The 18,962-nt window shown below is 37.2% G+C and overlaps 1 protein-coding gene across 1 annotated transcript; it reads right to left on the minus strand.

The window, feature by feature from the left end:
• Positions 1 to 4,407: 4,407 nt before the first annotated feature.
• Positions 4,408 to 18,959, minus strand: LOC129357919 (exostosin-2; the record flags this gene model as incomplete). Its single annotated transcript, XM_055026854.1, has 9 exons — positions 4,408 to 4,812; positions 5,006 to 5,088; positions 5,652 to 5,780; positions 7,007 to 7,150; positions 7,782 to 7,945; positions 9,583 to 9,772; positions 14,110 to 14,241; positions 18,725 to 18,818; positions 18,919 to 18,959. Coding segments are annotated over 9 exons (1,116 nt in total), but the record flags the coding sequence as incomplete, so codon positions are not given.
• Between the last annotated feature and the right edge of the window lie 3 nt (positions 18,960 to 18,962).

The following is an 18,962-nucleotide window of genomic DNA, read 5'->3' on the forward strand; positions in this document are numbered from 1 at the left end:
AGGACAGTAAGGCATCAATAAGAGAGCCTAGAACAATTAACTTATTTATTTTTTTTGTCATTGTTGAAAAGAACTTTAGTTAAATTCACCAGTTATTACAGTTGTTTTGTTTGTTTGTTTTGTTTTTTACAAGGGTGTGTGTACCTTCAGTGAATACTCAGACTGCTTATCAATTATTTAAAACTAGTTGTACAGTAAAACAACAGGTATTACTTGGAAGGCAAATAGACAGATAAAATGTTTCGGATCTCACTGAGGATATCGTTCATATAGGATGAGTTTCCCCCCTGGCAACAGCTTCCTCTAGAGACAGAAATAGCAAATGAAGTTTTCCATAGTTCTACAGCATAAGACATATTTCCTGTGACCAGGAAGCTAAACGTAGGCTTAAAGCATAACAAAGATGTTTTGTCAAAGAGTCAATTTGAAATATTGCACCAGGTCGAAAAGCAGAGGATTTCCCTAAAGTGAACCACATCAACTTTCCCTTTTGTTTGGTTGGTTACTGTCAGCAGAGATCCCTCTAAAATTATCTGCATTATGCTAAACTGTGGTGAAAATGGTAGGATATGTGTTTGCATGGAAGACAAATGAGGTGCCTCCTGTCCCCCCGTCCCGCTTTTAGCTGAGAGGTTGAGCGAAGGGCGTCTGTGTGTTCCGGCGTTTTGGGAAAAGGACGGTGCACACAGCTGCGGTCGAGGGGTAAATGCAAAACAAACATGCCTCACACATGCTTCCAGCTTCAGCTGTCACAGCTCCGCTTTCAAACGATTCGCCCCTTTCACACACGATGCACCGCGCCTCTTCCTGGGGTCGCTTCCTTCACGTCCAACAGCCCCAATGCTGCAGCCAATAATCAGCTGCAGGGTCCGAGGGCCGCACAAGGCTCTTTAATTAACACAGAGCCATGTGGAGGCCGAAGACCACCATATTGTGTGTCAGGATGGACAGGAGCATCTGGTTTAATGAAGACTGTCCATCTGCACAGAGCATGCAAACGCTACAGCACTGAGTTGCTCAGGTTTACAGAACACATACTCAGTGTTTTAGCTTTTTGAAGAATTTGGTTTTGCTTGTCTTTTTTTTTTTTTTTTTTTTTGTATTTTTTATTTGTCTATTAATACGAGGAAGCTTCATCCTGTCCGCTGCATTGATTCTACCACGAATGATTCCATTTTCCCAGTTTTCTCAGTTTCTGATACTACTGAAGTCAAGTAATCAGCATAGGAGTAACTATATGATGAATATATGTTGATGCATTGTTGTACATGCAGAGAAGACTGATGTGTCGTAGCTCTTGGAATTGTAATTAAATGGATGTTTAGTCAATATTTTGAATCAGTTTATCAAGTATTTAAACATGCTTTTCAGTACTCTTTGAATATACTTAAAAAAAAAAAAAAACGGAAAAAAAAAACAACCTGGAGGTGTATACATGTATTTTCAAAGATGAATGAACAGAATTTGTCTACTCATGTTCTTTAAAAGTTTTTTTTCCATGTTTGTAGCTTTAAGCTACCTTTTGAGTTAAGAAATCTGCTCTCGCATGTGTTGTTTGAGTGATTAAAGTACTATAAGTTATTGCACCTTGGTGAGAGTTTATTACCTTGGACATCCAAGTCATTTTCTCACATCTGTGTGGGTTGATGGTGTACTTAAAATGTATGGCAATAAATACCCAGACACTTTCCCTGGGGATTATGGGAATTTACACCAGAAAACTGGAAATCGTGGCTAATTTATTCAAGCTGATTCATATACGAACAGAAATATTTGTTTAGACATCCATGTTATTTGCAAGTTAAACATTAATGCCACATATCAAAGATGCTACTCTACTAATATCACCAAAACCTGCTTTCTTTTATGTAGTTGGGTAACTTAAATATCCTGAGCTCTGGGTTCAAAAATCTGTTTGCAGTTGTTTAGAAAATAGAGAAATCTCTGGTGCACATGACGTAATTTGAGGTGCATATTGAGGGGGGAGGGAGCGTAAACCAACATCCCTGCAATAAGAAGCATGTTACTGAGGAATATTATAGATAAAACTCAAGAGTTCTTCCATGGAATCTGGTTGTTTTAGTCAAGACAAAATAAATGTAAAAATCCAGCTTTGACCCAACTGGTTTATATTCATTTAATCCCATCCAAAATTTCTAAATGTTAAATATCCAGGAAGTTCAGGTCAGTAAAGTGTTTCACCGTTTCCTTGCCATCTGCTGGGCAGCTCCTGGAGGATGACGACAAATTCTTCTAACTCTTATGGCCAGACACACACTTGTATTACAGGTAAAAAATAAATAAATAAAAAATGGTAAACAAATGAGAACAAACTGTTTTATGCAGTGATTAGAGATTATCTTATCAGTTTAAATAGCCTTTATGTATCACTAGATAATAAACAGCCCTGCCTACATAATGGAGTATATTCTTGAAAATATTTCAACAGCGTTAACTATTTCTGCAGTAAAGAAAAAAAAAAGTTTCTTAGCATGTTGGGGTTTTTTTTCTAAGCACAACATAATTTCAAGTTTTTTTCTTTTTAAGTTTCTGTTAGTTTTTATACTTTAGACTTGAGGGATGAAAAATGACAGAAATACGTAGAAGTAGGTCAGTGGAACTCATTCCTCGATAATATTTTTGTTTTATAGAAATGCTCATTGTTATAATATTTGGTTCAACATGTGAATGAGGATGTATTGACTCTGGAAGGAACATTTATGTAAAACAGGCTAAGAAGTTCGGAAAATACAAAGTGAATGAACTTTGCCCTTACACTAAATATGAAAAGGTTAAATATCTGGCTTATTTATATGACTTCAGCATTCAGTTCGTGTTCATTTCAAAGTCTGCACAGTGTACGCCTGAAAAACAAACAAACAAAAAAAACAACGCTTTTTAATGTTTAGACTTATAGTCTTATTTTAGATAGTAAAAATAACACTTTTCAAAATACTGCCTAGAGTTTTTTCAAAAAAACAAAAGTAGTTGCACAACTGCAGCTTTGTGGTTGTTCCATAGAGTCGCTCAGTGACCCAAATACTCACAAATTACTCTACTAATGTCATACAAAGCAAATAAAAACCCAGCATTTCTTCTATTAATATTCGGAGATCATGTGTCACTTTTAGCTTTCAGAAAAGGCTTTCAATAATAATGAAGCTTAGGAATAACTTGTCTACCTCCACTAAGAACCCATGAATGTGCTCCAGTTTGCCAAAACCGTTGTCGTCCACTTGGTCACATCCTGAAATCCTTCTGCATTTCAAGAGACACGAGCGCTGAAATGAGATCCCAACCTGCTCGGAGACTCACGCTAATTGAAGCTGATAAAAATATGAACAGCACCATTCTGAACTGCTGACATTGAACAGGGTGGATTAGTAAGCGTACATTACACGTTGGTGACGGATTGGAAGGAATGGTGCACCAGTCACAAAGAGTCACGCTCTGGATTTTCACGACGACTAACTGTAGTCATGGAAAAAAACAAAAAACAACCTTCTTTATCCTTTAACAGACTCAAAAAAGTGGAAAACCAGCATTAAAACACACCAGTCACAACTTGGTTTTACTTGTAGTGTATTATAAAGTCACATGAAATTCAATGGCATAGTGAAAACAAAGGGAAAACAAAAACACGATGGGACATTTTAAAAACTGCAACATTCTCAGCGTTACGGTTTACATACTGACATGAAATGACTAACAATAAAACATCAGCATAAGAAATGAAAAAAAATAACTTCATGGAAATAATCTCAGAACTGTCCAATAATTATTACTATTAATGGTTGAATGTATGGCAGATGATTACTGATCTGCAGATGAAGTGATCAAACATAATTGAAAGGATTTGGTGCATAATTCACACAAAAATAGATACCTATATTAAGACAGATATATACATAGAATGAAATGTTTGCTCTGACAGTATAAAAGTACATTTACAAAAAAAAAATAAAATCAGTAGCTCAGATATTTTCCCCCAAAACCAGCAGTGATCTCTAAATATTAGATTTATGACACCAGCTTTGTCTAATGGTCTGACATGATTGTGTAATACAGAACACATTATGAAACCTTTACTGTTCAACATCTGTGTGTCATCACAATCCATCACACTGTGTGAATAAAGCCTACAGATATGTCTGCTTCATTTATCACTTATATATATTTTTTTCCTTTCCTGCTTTACAGCTGAAAAAGTGTGTGTCTGATTTTTGGAAAATCAAATAGGAAAAATATGAGAAAATGTTTCTTAAAACATTGTAAGTTATATCATACAGTACCGCTGTGAAAAATACGGAGTTACAACACGCGAACTGAATCCAGATAAGATGGAGGCTCAAGTGTTCGGCTCCAAAACAGTAACAATGAGACCAAGTTAACCCGACTCTGATCACCGAACTCAGCGGCACTTCATGTAACGTCAGTGTTGCTAAAATAACATTGTGTCTCATCTAATATTTTCAGCTGACAATGTGTTTAGCATTCAGGATTGTTCTGTGCTGTAAATTAAAGTTCCCACAAGTAACCGAAAGTCACTCAAATGAGATGGGCAAAGTAGATTTTGTGGTTCGAACTGGCATCTTGACTTGAAAGACGTAGCTGACGGTGACTCTCTCGCAGTGCTGAGACTCTGAGATGTCCATTCGTTTTCTGCAGCTGGGTCACAGGCTGCCGATGTTCGGAAAGCTCTTGAGTTTCTCTGGAAAGTCGTCTTTATAGAGCACTGGATCTGCACGGTGCTCCACCACCTTCAGAGGCATCGTTCCAAAAACCGACGCAAACTTGTTGATGCACTCAGACCTACAGAGGAAGACGTACATTTTCTTTCAAGCAATGATTACAAATATGGAGGAAGTAGTTTTCCAATCACGTTTAAAAGAAGTGTTCAATCAAACGATAACAACCACCAGTGAGGTTTCTATCCATGGCCTGTTCATGGAAGACAGAAATGATTCAAATCCAAGCCACTACCACATTTCTAAAATGACCGTACCTCTCCACCATGTGTGTCTGATCCAGAGACAGGCCGTCAATAGCAGTACATTCAGGACACTTGAACTTTTTCCTTGGGGTCACCTACACAGAAACACAGCAAAGTCAAGCTGTGATATTTGCACACTTTGGTGATTTGTTAGTTGTCTGATGCACTGACAGAAGCTGGTTCTTATTTTATTGGACTGGCTCAGACCAAACAGAACACGCTGAACTTGTGAATGTATGAGTTTGCAGAGGAAAGTGAGCGATGCAGGGAGGAATGATGGCGCGATTGGAATGACAAAGTGTCTTCAGGGGAAACCTGTTAGGAGATGCGGCGGGAGGAAGGACCACGTGCGCAGGTGGAGGGAAGTGTGGATCCAAGGATTTGACAGAAGGGTATGCGTAAGCCCTGGTGAGCTTAAAAAATGCTCAAAGGGGGAGTGCCAGTGAGTGACACGCAGATAAGGGAGGTTAAGGTCGGGCTTAAGCTCAGGGCCCCTGCACCTGGGGGGAGTCTGAGTAAGGAGGAAAAAGTGGGGGGGGGGGGGGCAGTGATGTTGAAGGGTGAGAGCTGATCAGACCCAGAAATGCCTCTCTGCAATTTCAGGCTGAAACCTCCGTCTGGACCCAAAGCAGCCAGAAAGCGTCGGCGAAGAACTCACCTTTATTGGGGCTTTGCCTGTGATGTTTGCCACGAGGAAGTTCATCGCAATATCTTCACAGTTCATATGAGCGTCCACCCAGTTCTTAATGTCTCCGGGCATTTTGTATGTGTACAAATAATTGAAGTACTGAAAACACACACACACACACACACACACACACAAAATCTCAACTTTGGTTACTGAAGAAAGTTTGTGAGAGTTAAAAACAGAAAGTGCATTAAAAAATACATTCCTAGGATTGATGCCCTTTCAGTTTAAATAAATAGACAGTTATTTTTTTTTTATATCTGAAGTGTGTAATCCATTGGCGGAGGAATAAAATTTCAACAATTTATAATGAAAATGTAAATTTCTGAAAAAAAAAAATATATATATATATTTTTTACTGGTTTTTAAAAAGAATAATAAAAGCAAAACCAGCTTTCAAATGGAAAGTAAATAAACAACGTACTTTTGTAAAATGTATTTCTCCAAAGTGGTTTCACATTATAAAGAAAAACTCCTCCTACTAAAAGTGTCCTAACATAAACTGTCAATAAATATCATACCTCACACATTACTGAATCTACGTCAGTGGTTTGTGTTGTGTTTGGCTGCTTCATTATGAGTTTGGTGACTGACAGAGGCTCCAATCATCTTATAACATCTCCTCACTTTTGTTGGGGTGTGTGTGTGTGTGTGTGTGTGTGTGTGTGTGTGTGTGTCTGCTGAGAACAATGACTCTCCACTTTAAGCAAACAATTCTTGCATAAGTTTATGTATTTTTCCAGGAGATATTTTCATGTGAAGGAGTTTGCTAAAGTAACGGATAATCTTCAAGTTGCTTCATTCTAAAAAAAACGTAATATGCCTTCCTCCGTTTCTCGCCTTCTTCTGCTTACAAAATTTACAGAATTATTGCTCTCCAGAGTCAGAAGAGTTGCTTTAGATATTGTTCTGCGGTAAATTTTAGAGCCTCATGTTAAATGTCAAGATTCTGTGATGGATAAGTCTCACCTCTTGGCTAACCTGATATGACTGTCTGTGTGGAAGAGAACTAACATCACACAGAGCTGCAGCAGCCAAAACACAGCAACTATCAAATATCCTGAAGTATGAAAAAATTTAACAGCAAATTCTTCTTCTTTTTTTAAACCTTCCTTTAAGATTATGTAAAATGTTTCCAAATCTTGCAACACTCTGCACTTTATAAAGAAATCCATATTATCTGGACAACCTAACAACTCTGTCTGTTTTTCACATCGCAGAGATAATTCAAAACGTAAAGGCATGTGACACTTGCGGAAAGCACCTGAGTGAAGCCTACGTGTTTTCACTTAAAGCCTAAGCAGCTGATCGTTTCAACCAGCTACCTTGTGGTAAAAGGCAGCGCCGGTCAGAACCATGGAAACCTCATTGGTCCACTCCGACTCGTACTTCCACTTTCCCATTTCGTGGTCCCAGAGGTGCAGCCGGCCCGGGTAGCCCACCAGCCTGTCGGGGAACTCCCTCCACACCTGTGGAAACAGCAGGATCGGAGACAGATTGTCTGACAGGTTCGGCTCAAGTGAAGCACTTCAGTTAACACATGAATGATCCAGACTCTAAAAGAGTTTAAAAGCTCAGGATGAACAGTTTAGCCTCAATCTTCCATATGTCAATGTCGGCTTTTTCATCTCTGAGCCAAAAATCACAACTGCAGTGAGAGATGGAAAGCTTAGAAGAACATATGCTAAAAAAGAAAAAACTCTTTTGACTGACTAAATATCCCAACAGCAGCAGAAAATCTGATCCTGTTACCAAGAGCAGGGAGAGTTGTCACCAATTTTGCCCGCAATTTTATGTAATTACCCTTAAACTGAGCACAATTTTATCAAATAGGATCTAAATGCATTCAGGTGAACATGCAGCAGGCACTGGAGCTGGCAGGTATGTGGATATGGAAAGCATCAGCTGCAGACCTGTCATCTTTCTCTCGACATCAAACACATTTAGCAGCCCGTCAAATCTCCAAATAGAGGAGAACGAGACTGTAATATTTTGGAGAGACTTTAAACTCTGGGATCAGCTTGAAGAGAATTCCTGCAAAGTCTGCCATCGGATGATGAGAATGTATGAAGGATTAAAAAGAAAAGCGGTGTTACTAACCTCGTAGCCAAACTGCAATTCATCAGATGTTAGCATAATGATGTCATCATCAATCGCCAGCACTGCTTCTGTTTCAATCTCGTCGTACGGGAAGAAGCGGTTGCTCAGTTTGTTTTCTTTGGTTCTCACTTTTAGAGGGACGCCGACCTTTGGCCAAAGAGACTCTAAAATAAATGAATATAAGAAATGGAAGCGTTAACATGTGCTTAAAAAATGCTAGTTTAAATACACACACTAGTATAAAAGCACCTTGGATGCAATAGTTATATTTAGTTTCCTTGTCACTAAACAAAATAAGACATTTGAGAAAATATTACACTGTAAAAAAAAAAGGAATAAAAAACAGCTAACAGGTGCTTGTATGCATTTACAAACTATAAATCTGTAAATATCAGTTTCTGGAGCAGGGTGTATAAATATGGTGCTATTTATCACAGACAGATTACTGGCAGTGGAAAGAAGTGATCTCAAAAAGTTCAACTTGTTTCACTGACTCACATTGTTGCGCAAACCTCAAGCATGTACAAATCTAACCACTACAATCCCTCGCAGGGGCAGAACACCAGCGGGGTTTTTTTTCCATGCGTTTTTTGGGCACGATTTCAAAGATCTTGGGCAGTGTCCACGGCACGGACCGCCACGCAGACGGATCACGCAGAATGTGTCCCTCATTAATGGAGTGACTGGAGCCTGGCAGCTCATAAGAGAAGCCACAGGTGTCTAACCACGTCTGAGGTCTGCTGTCAAAAACTATTGTCAGGAGAGCTAAAATCTTAAATGCTTGGGGTTTCTCCTTTCATTTCTCCCCTAGTTGCTGCGAGTTCTTTCGTTTCCAAGGCTAGAATAAGACAGAAAGACTGAGGGAATTGTGGGCTATCATATGATTTTTAAAACATTTCAACCGAAAACCCGCATTTTAAAACCCAACAAACCAGAACTGCATGTTCTGAGGATTTGGTTTTGAATTTCATGTGTGTCTTCTGCAATTACTGCAGCCATGCAAGTTAATCTCAGCAGCTGTGCTGATGTAAAGGACACAGAAACAAGTAGAGACAAGTAAAGACAAGTTGACAAGAAGAATCTAGTTTAAATATGTGTGAAAATATGATATTAAAAAAGAAAAAAAAAACAGGTGGGAGTTGAGGGGGACAAAACGGGAACTTGTAAACACATCAGATCGGGGCTTGTTGTAAACAATGAAGAAGTTTGTGCCCCATGGGTGTGACCTGTCAACGGCCTCGTTTTAATTCAAAAAGGACACAAAGTTCCAGCCAGGCGCCGGTAATGCCTCCAATAAAAAAAGGCAACTCAGCCACAAGGGAACACTTCAAAGTTGTCTTTGTACTGACGCACTTTTTGTACAGCAGGACAGATTTCATTTGTGGTTTATTAAGTCTGTCTGAATGTAATAAGAGGTAATATTCTGCTTTTTGGGGCACTCAGCTGAACTTTAATCTTAATTATTGGCAAAATATCAGAACATGCAGTGAGATAAACAGCAACTTGTAAAGTTCACAATAATAAAAACATTAATGGAACAGACTAAAAGTTACGCAGGATATGACGTTTTAAAGGAGCAGCTTTTTTTTTCTAGATCTTTTCTATGTTTTACATCCAGCAGGTGTTTAAGTTGCTTTTATTTAACCTCTAACAAACTCACTTTGAGACGAGATCTCTGTCCCACAAGTCAAAAAGCTATCGTCACAAAATAACTTCACATAAACTATATTCCAACAAATCTGAACTAACCCTTTAATACCCGCCAGCCCAAGTGTTTTTATAAGCAATCCAATCCACTCACCTTCAGGAGGACTCTTGTTCTGATTATTCCAAACGATCAACAATTTAGCCAAACTCGGCACCTTGGAAATCTCCGTGATGACCCGGAAAAGACTCTCGATGCGATCGTAGGTCAGCACGACTGCTGTGAACCCCGGAGCTCTTGGTGGGATAAGTGGAAGGAAAAGTGGGCTGTTTACACTGGACCACTTCTGCACAAGAAAGGAAACAAAGGAAGACATGAGCTACTTTTCTGGTCACACACTGTTTTTACTGCCATTAAGAGACTTTTTTTCTTCTCTAATGTTTCTGTTTTGCTCTAATCAGATTATACTTGTAATTAACTTGACTGTGAACTCTAGGGGCATGACGGCATACATATTTTAATCAGAAAGACGTGACTCTGTAATTTAGGTTTCACATAAATGTAATAAAAGTGTTTTCCAGATAGAAAAGGAGTCACTTGTTATGGGACTTGTTTTTTTGTTTTTTTTTATCTGTCACCAAAAACATTGTGCCCACTCCACTCTGCAATGGTTTAAAGCCATTTTCAACAGTCTTCTCCCATTTATAGCTGGGAAATGTGGTTAGGTGACTCTAATAAATATTCACCAGCAGGAAATCTCTTATAGGTGTTGGCTTGACTGAGAGTCATTATGTCATAAGAGTCAGATGGTCAACAAAAGGGATAAGAACTACAAGTTTTTAAAAAAGATTTTCAATCAAGCCCTGCATTATATAAAATGCAGGGCTTTTTATATATAAAATAAAGGTCAATAAACATTGGATTTTTAAAATCATTTATCTGGAGAACTACCGACGTCCAAGTATTAAACTTACAGAAGAAACTGAATGGTTAAAATGTGGGAATAAGCTGTACGTTTATGGGTAGAAAAATGTAAGCTGGTTTAGATGAAATAACCGTGGCATTGTCATTTGGCTAACGTGCAAAAACACCCAGATCAAAACCATGTATTTTTCAGAAATAAGCTAATTATTCACCTTAAACAGAAAAAAAAAAAAACCTCAAATGCCACCACCTCTGATCTTGACATTCAAAGGTCCCTCACCAACTATTCAGTCACAACCAACACCACAGGAGTCTTCATGGTGGTAGACATGCTAACGCACTCCATTGTCAAAATAGTGGTTTTAAAACAAATGCTAAAAGTAATTGACTCAAATGATGAAGTTTCCTCTCGTCAGCATTTAGCCAGCTAATTAGAGCAGTTTTATACAAGTAAGAATCTCAATGCAAGCTGTGAGTCCTGCTAACATGAAACTGGAAGCCACCATGTGGATTTAAGCACAGTTAGGGTTTTTTCCCCCCCTTGCACGCTGCGCTGCACATCAATAGATTTTTTACTGTAAATCATGTTTTTCCACAGGCCTAATGTATAAAGTGAAGCTGCTAATGTGATGAATGTGAGAACTTTAATGGTACTTGAAGAGTATTTTATTTCTCTCCGTGATCCACATCTACTGAACAGAAACTGGTTTTAGCTTGTAAGAAATTTCTCTTCTCTTTACTTTATGGTTTTTCACTGTTATTTGGTTTTCTTTTTTTTTTTTTACCCACTAATATTTGCCGCCAGTTTACGCCAGAAACAGAAGAGAAAATGCTTATTTTAAAGGGCAGAGCAAACATCTGTGTACAAAGCAAAATCAGGAGGGAGCTTGAAAACAAGTAAAGTCGCTTAATTAAGTATGTGTACCTTCTGCTTATATTGTCATTTTAACAAAGTCATGTGGGAAGCAGAAAAAACATGAGAGCGAGAGAGAGAGAGATGAGGAATGGCTGGAAGTAAGAAAAACACAGTAAAAGAGCAGAGTTTATCAGGCTGTGACTTGCAGCCATCAGTATGAAGCTCGTTTTTTCTTTTCTTTATTGCTGCCCCTTAAATTTGGCTTGTAAATCCTGAAAGTCACACTGACTCCAGGTTAGATCAAATAACACAGTAAAAATGGACGCAACAGGAGTTTTGTGATGCCAATACAAAACTTTAAAAAGGTTTCAAAAAGCCATTTAAGTTGGACTATACGTCAAACTGTAGCTGCTGAGAATAAATTTACATGCTGAGGTTATTTTCTGAAATGGATGTACAAAAATAAGACTTTCTTTTTCCGGGAACCAATCAGAGCAATGCAAGAAAACATGAGAAAAATCAGGATCTACTTGTAGACCCTGCAAACAAGACTGAAGAACATTTTCACCATTTTGTGACAATCTTTTAGCAAAACTATAAAAAAAATAAATAAATAAATAAATAAAAAATTAAAAATCCCCCAAAAAACACTGTGGGTGTCTTGAAGTTCAAATGAGCCCCGTTTCATCTCTGGTCCCACTTGGCCATAGAGTGATTATGTGGCTCCTTTCACAATATCAACACAAGTCTGTCAACACAGACGCAGTCGCTCACTTTTACACAACATAAGTCACTCTACCACTAATAAAATTTCACTTTATTGGCAAGTGGAAACTTTCCTGTGGTCGTTGTCACATTGTCATACAAAAAGACGAGAGGAATAATTAAAGCACACATATACAGATGCATAAAAGTAGAGTAGGACAGGCTGAGAGCACTTAAGTCATTTGTCAAACAAAATAAATTAGATGAAAAGAAAGCCACAGCTCCATAAGTCGCCAAGGAGTCACAGCGGTATGTTTTTTTTTAACACTTTAAAAGCACTTCGGAAGACAATTTGGATTTGCTAAAACTGCTGAAGTGGTTCTTCTCTCATCCTAGAAACCTTCAAAAGTAAAGAAATTTAAAACAAGATTGAATGGAGTGTGACTAAATCTGAAAATTATGTTTGCCTGAAAATATTAAACCTAAAGAGCTTATGTTTTTTGTTTTTTTTTACAAAGTGGATTTTCAGAAAGCCTAAAGTTAATGAAATATTTAGTAATACTGTGTGAAAATATAAAATGCAGATTTTTTTTAGAAGAGATGGACTGATCAAGCTTTTTTTCATGGACAATAAAAATTGCTTGATTTAAACCTGTTGCAATTATTTTTTTAAGGACAGTAACACACAAGAGAATAAACAACTGCGTGTTCTTGGATTGAGTTACTGCTTTTGAGTCACACATGAAAGGAATAAATTACAATATTATACATGTTCATGCATGAACGAATGTGACCCTGCCATTTATTTGAAATGGTTGAATCATCTTTAGACTGAAAACAGGGAACGCTCTTAGCTTTGAAGTAATTGATTTGCTGATCACTACTTATGGCAAATCAAAGAAAAAATGCAGATCTCTGACTGACCTTTTTTTTTTGCATTTCTACTTCTTACACATAACGCATTTAACAGTAACCAGTCTTTAAAATGTGAACACCTTCAAGATAGAGATTAAATCACTGGCCCTGGCAAATAAAAAGGCAAATCTTTGATTAAGGTCATTTTTAAATTTTGCATAACTTTCCCCTGATCTGAGAAAGTCGCAAACAAATGGCAGCTTGTTTCATATTTTCAAAATTCCACACTGCAAAAGCACCAGAAGTCCTGGGAAATGTGCTTTTAATTACCAACAGAAAGACTTGAGGAGGAGAGGCGGAAAAACGTCTGCCTGATTTATATAGTGCTGTGTGCAAGTTCTTCTCACCGTCCATTCACCGAATCCATCAAGAAAACACTTCATCTCCCATCTTGGGGAGGAATGGCCAAAGGTTTGTACATCGGTGTAATTAACCTCTGTCTCTGGAAAAACTTTGTGGCCACAGGACGACTCAGACAGATTGGACTAGAGGTCAACGTGCTCTGACAGAACATGTAAATAGAAATAGTCAATTGTAGCTGCTGAATGCAAGTTACCTGATTGTCTGTTTTTAGAGTAACCTAAAAAATGTCCTCAAAAAATTAAAGCACTGACTGAATCTATGTCACTTCTTTTATAGCAATTGCAAACATTTAACTAATTCAAGGACATTACTTTATGTATCCACAAACATGCTGACTTGCACACTCCTCTATCCCACAGACAGCTTGGAGGAGTCTCCAGATTAAACCAGGCTGATTAACAACTCCTGAGAGATGGTCCACCAGCCAACATGTCTGCTGCCACAACCAAAGCAAAGTTGAACGCACACACCAAAACCATTCTTCCAGAATACTCTCTATAAACATAGTGACTAAGACGTACAGGAACTTATTATTCACCACAGACGAGGCATCCGCCTATTGCAGAACTGCTGACACAAACTGGCTGCCTCAGAGCTCTCTGGTTGTACACCAAACCCTGGGGCACACTGCATGTGTGATGCTTCACAAAGAGACACAGCATCTACTGTCACTTCACTGCAGGCTGTGACTTATAGTACACAGGAGAGACGGGAAAGTTCACGTGGCACCGACTGACAAAGGCTTCAACCTTGATGATGTGTCATTCAGATGTCTGCCATAAAAACATTTCTAAGAATAAAAATAAAAGGTTGAGCAGAACTGAACGCAAGACCGTATCTGGATCACAGAAGACGACAAAAGTAAAGTTCAAGGTTAGAAAACAACTAAGCTGCAAACACACACACACATCCATACATACCACAACAGGTGGATTGTTCCACTGCTCATAAGTACGTGCAGCATATGGGTAAATGCGGTCATTGATGATCTGGAGCGTAGTCAAGCCGATGGCTTTCATGGAACTGAAGTAGGCCTCCCAGAACCAACGGGCCTAAAAAACATAAGGAAGAGAAATATGAAATATATCAACTACAGAGAAATGAGAAAGAATAATAAACATATGTGCTAGCATTAGCCTTGATTTGCACAAAATACTCTGCAGGAGGTTTTTGAAATATGAAAAGAATTCACCAGCTAATTGTTGGTGCAGACAATTCTATAGATGCAAATGGAAGAAAAAATAAAACACATGCCTGAGGAATTATGTGAGCCCATTAGCAGTTGAATCACAAGTAACTAGATGTTACTCATACTCCAGCTGGTGATTTAGAAACAAACAAATTCCAAAACGGTTTTGCGCAATTCATCAAAACATCCTCAAAAAAGAAAGAAACACCCAAAACATTCCTGGCAGCTACAATCACATTTTCCAAAATAAGTTTTTATGAATATACAACTATCTTTTCTGTTATACCTTGAGGCAGAACTTTATTTTAAAAAAAAACAAAAAACCCAAAAAACAGAGGGTCATAACATACATAAAAATATCAATGTTAATATAAAGCAAAACATGCCGAAGTATCACAAAATTTAATACGCATGTGGCCGTGCTTCTTTTATTTGTTAAATATAATGTTTTCATTCTGTCATCTCACTATTTGGTTCAGTTCCTGCAGAAGATGGCACCAGTATGATGTCATTACTGTAAAATTTGGAGATTCCTCCTGCACCACATGTTGCAGAATATTTGACACCCCTCTTCAACCTCTCGTCCTTCAACAGCTCTTTTGAAGCCCTATGAAATCTCTCTCTCGTCTGTCTCTGTTTTCTTTCAGCGGATCACTGTTTGGATAACGGTCTTTCTGATGAGTGAACGCTCAACCTGTATCTTAATGTTATCACAAAGGGTGCTGGATTCCTCACTCCCAATTCAATACACATTTTGTTGCAGCCGAGCTGACCGCCTCTGAAATGATAGCTGAGAGCTGGATCGGTGAGCTAATGAGAGTTTATTTAAGCTTTATAGAAACTCCAGAGGTCAGATTCGAGGTGAGGGAAAAAAAAAAAAAAACACACAAGTGGAGTTTATAAAGCTTTGAACCACAATTGAACAATGGGATTAGGTTAGAAAATAAATATTTCATCATCACATAGACGGCAGACAGCTAGAGAATAATAATATTCTTCCTCCTAATGCAATCCATGCACGTGTCTTTAGCTAATGAGTCGTCCCTTTGTAAACATTTGGACAGGACCTAAATCACAAAATTCTATGCAAGGACGAGCTGTACAAAAGCACAAAAACAGAGTTGAGTTTTACAGCTGGGGTTGAAGTGTATCTATAAAGACTTTTTAATCTCAGGGGCCTATAAATCAACCCATGATGAAAGTTCCTTTTCTGACCGAGAGGAGGTAGAAAGAAAACCGTACTGGCTCCGGGGCCCCCATCGCAATGCTCCGCCCTCTTTCCCCGTGTCAGCAGGAATTTGTTTGAGCAAAGAAGGACAGACATCATCCTATGACTGTTTTTAACCCATAATTGAATGGAATGCGTTTTTTCCACCCAAAATAAAATGTATAGAAATGCACCAAGAACAAACGTAAAAGGAAATCCAACTTTTATAATCTGCATATTCAACTAGATGCACCAAAAATTTTTTTAAACTTTTGGCAAATAATATACAAAAGGTTGATGAATTGGAAAAAAAATGTCAACAGGTATCGGATATTCAAGTTAAAAATCCTTAACTGTTGCCCCCAAATACTTGCATGTAAGTCAGCGTGTCTAAAAGGACGCCGGTGTCTTCCAGACAGTTAAAGGGGTTAAGGAGCTTTAACTGCGCTCATTTTTTATGCCTATGATCTTTAAATATAGCAGCTGTTCAACATAAAATAGAAAATATACAGCAACATACATAGAGAAACTGCAGAATGTCATTGTCAAAACGCCTGACGGCTATTTCCACATCATGCTTGCAAGTGGTATCTGGCAAACCGTCTGATCAAAACTTCCAGTTCAAACAAATCTTTGAGCTTCTTCTGGAAATTAGATTTTTTTCAGAAGATATATCAGCAATTTACCTTCAGCTGTGTTCTCTAGTTGTAATAATACTGCATTATACATTGACACGCAGATTAAATGTAGATTCTATCTACACTGTCTAAAGTTAAAAAAAAAAAAAAAAACTACCAGAGTACTGCAATGTACATAATTTTAAACTTTCTTACAAATGATCAATTGCATTCACAAAAAAAAAACAAAAAAAAAGATAAATTTGCACAAACACATCTACTGGTACTTGTAATTTATCAAATAAGAAACAATGTGATGGGTAAAATTAACAACACTCTGAGGTCTCACAGGATTACAATTAAAGTAAGAATTATTATGTCACATTAGTTTCTGTAATTATTGACTTTCCGACAGGGAGAGGAAGAAGCAAGGGAAGAGAAATGCTTGGCTTGCTTCAGATTTTATCTGCAATTTGAGAAACAAGTTTTGATGATATCTAAATTTGTGTTCATAAGAAAAGACAGTCAAATAGTGGGTATAGTTTTCAAAGATCCAAATTAAAGTCTGCAGTTATGTTAAGTGACTAAAGTGCAACTATTTGGATTTGTTATGTTTGATGCATTTTAAAGGAAGTCGGTGATGCCAATGATCAAAGGGGAAAGAAAGCCTTGATAGGATACAACTAAAGATTGAAAAAAACAAATGTGCAATGAAGATTGAAAAAGCAAATACAAAGTATCTTCAGCTCAGCCTGTGATTCCTGTCTATCTTCACTCTGGCTATGCTTTTATTTATCACCGGAAAGAGATTAGCTGATATAATCTAGTAAATTATCTGGGATAACTTTACTCTTTTGTGTCTATGACCAAAATAATAATCTGGGCTTATGGTTTTACTAAATTTTTTCAGAATAGACATATATTTTGTCTTCCAAATAAATCATCTAAATGAGTTACATCATCACGTAAAAAATTATGGCCTTTCAAAAAAAATAAAAAATAAATTAAACAAAATTTTAGAAAGAGAAAATTAACAAGAAAAATATTTTAAATTACATGTCCTGTTAAGATTTTATTTTATTCATTTTTAATCTGTATATTCAAACGCCACAAAAACATGGTCTCTTTAGCCCTCTGCTGGCAAAACTCAAGAAAATTTATTTAAAATCTTTTTACCTAGCTTCTCAGAGCTTAAATGTTTGATTTTCATAATATTTTTACCATCTTAAAAGTTTTTAAACATCTGAAACAATTAATCATGATGAATCGATTGTTGAATTAATTGTTCAACTAATTAATAATTAGTTTACAATCTTTTTAGGCAGAATACAGCCTAAAAAATACATTTTGAGGTAATTAAGCCAGCATTGTACAAAACATATAACATATATCCAAAAATAGTCAACAGATTACACCTACACTATATTTACTGATTTTTAATCAGTAAATTGACTGATTTTTAATCAGTCAATTTACTGATTTTTACTGATTTACATATTGACGTTCGAACCATTTTGTTTATCTGCAGATGCATCTTTTGCTACAAATGATCAGGCACACACTAAGGGAATGCTAAGTTTTTGGATTTTAGCAAAATATATACATTTATCTTATTTAAAAATTAAACTTAATTGTTTATTTGCATTGTTTTATGCATTTCTCATAACGTACAAATGAAAATTTTGAAGAATGTTCCATTTTTAAAAATCTATTGGACATTAGCGTAGTGAGCCAATCTTCAAATACAAAAACGCGTAGTACAAGTGTATTAAAAATAACTCGTGTAGAATTTGTTTACTATTTTTAAATATTTTGATTGACAAATCCCTTCACTTTGATCAGTTAGGAAAAATTTAAAAGCTAAATTTGCTTAAATAGTGTTTTTTCTACAATGTGAAGACACACTGGTGCATTACTGCTTGATTTAGTGGTTGACATAGCTGTGAGCTATCCACAGCAATTTACCCCCAGCAACTTCTTCCACCTTAAGAGCAAGCCATGTGTTTGAGAAATTATGGTGTAATCCAAGCCCATCTCTGAATTTCTGGCCTAAAATGTCTGTTTGGCCAGTATAATTGGTAAATGGACAAGAGTTGATACAAGAGAATGAGGAGCAGCTGAAGCAGTGCACTGCTCTCACTGCCGCATTCAGCACTGTTTATTGTGGCTTTGGGCAGATGTCAAATGAAAAGAGAGAGTCTCAGTCCCTGAATTTTACTCAGGCTAAAATAAACAGTTACATCTTCAATGAGCTTTTTAAAATCCAGAGTGAGTAAGAGAGGATATTCAAACTTATAAAAAGAGAAGACTGAATCCAAAATCCTGTCTCATAAAATTTGTTTTGGCTTCCAGAAGTAGAACTGGTGAGGAAGCTTGAATTGTTAAAGCACAGGCACCTCTATTAATTGCACAACTTCCCAATTCAGTGACAACACCCATTTCTAATTAGTCAATTAAATTTATAATACTTTAAAAAAAAACTAAATGTGAGTTGTTTTCATTACTCTATAAAGTGATTTTACCTGTCTTTGCATTTCCTCGACTTGTCTATGAGGAATGCTCTTTAGGATGGTGTACATCTCTGACAATTTTTCTTCTGGAATAACCACAGAGGCTCTGCGCAGGGAGGACAAAATTAATAGGTGAAATTAAAAGTATATGAACACTACACTTGTTCATCCTTCAAACCCCTAAACACATTAAGATTCATTCAGACCTTTTCCAGTCGAGCACTTCAGAGAACGGAAGAATGTAGGAGTC

The sequence above is a fragment of the Poeciliopsis prolifica genome, unplaced genomic scaffold (assembly GCF_027474105.1).
Source record: "Poeciliopsis prolifica strain line A6 unplaced genomic scaffold, Auburn_PproV2 SCAFFOLD339, whole genome shotgun sequence".
In the NCBI taxonomy this organism is placed as follows: Eukaryota; Metazoa; Chordata; class Actinopteri; order Cyprinodontiformes; family Poeciliidae; genus Poeciliopsis; species Poeciliopsis prolifica.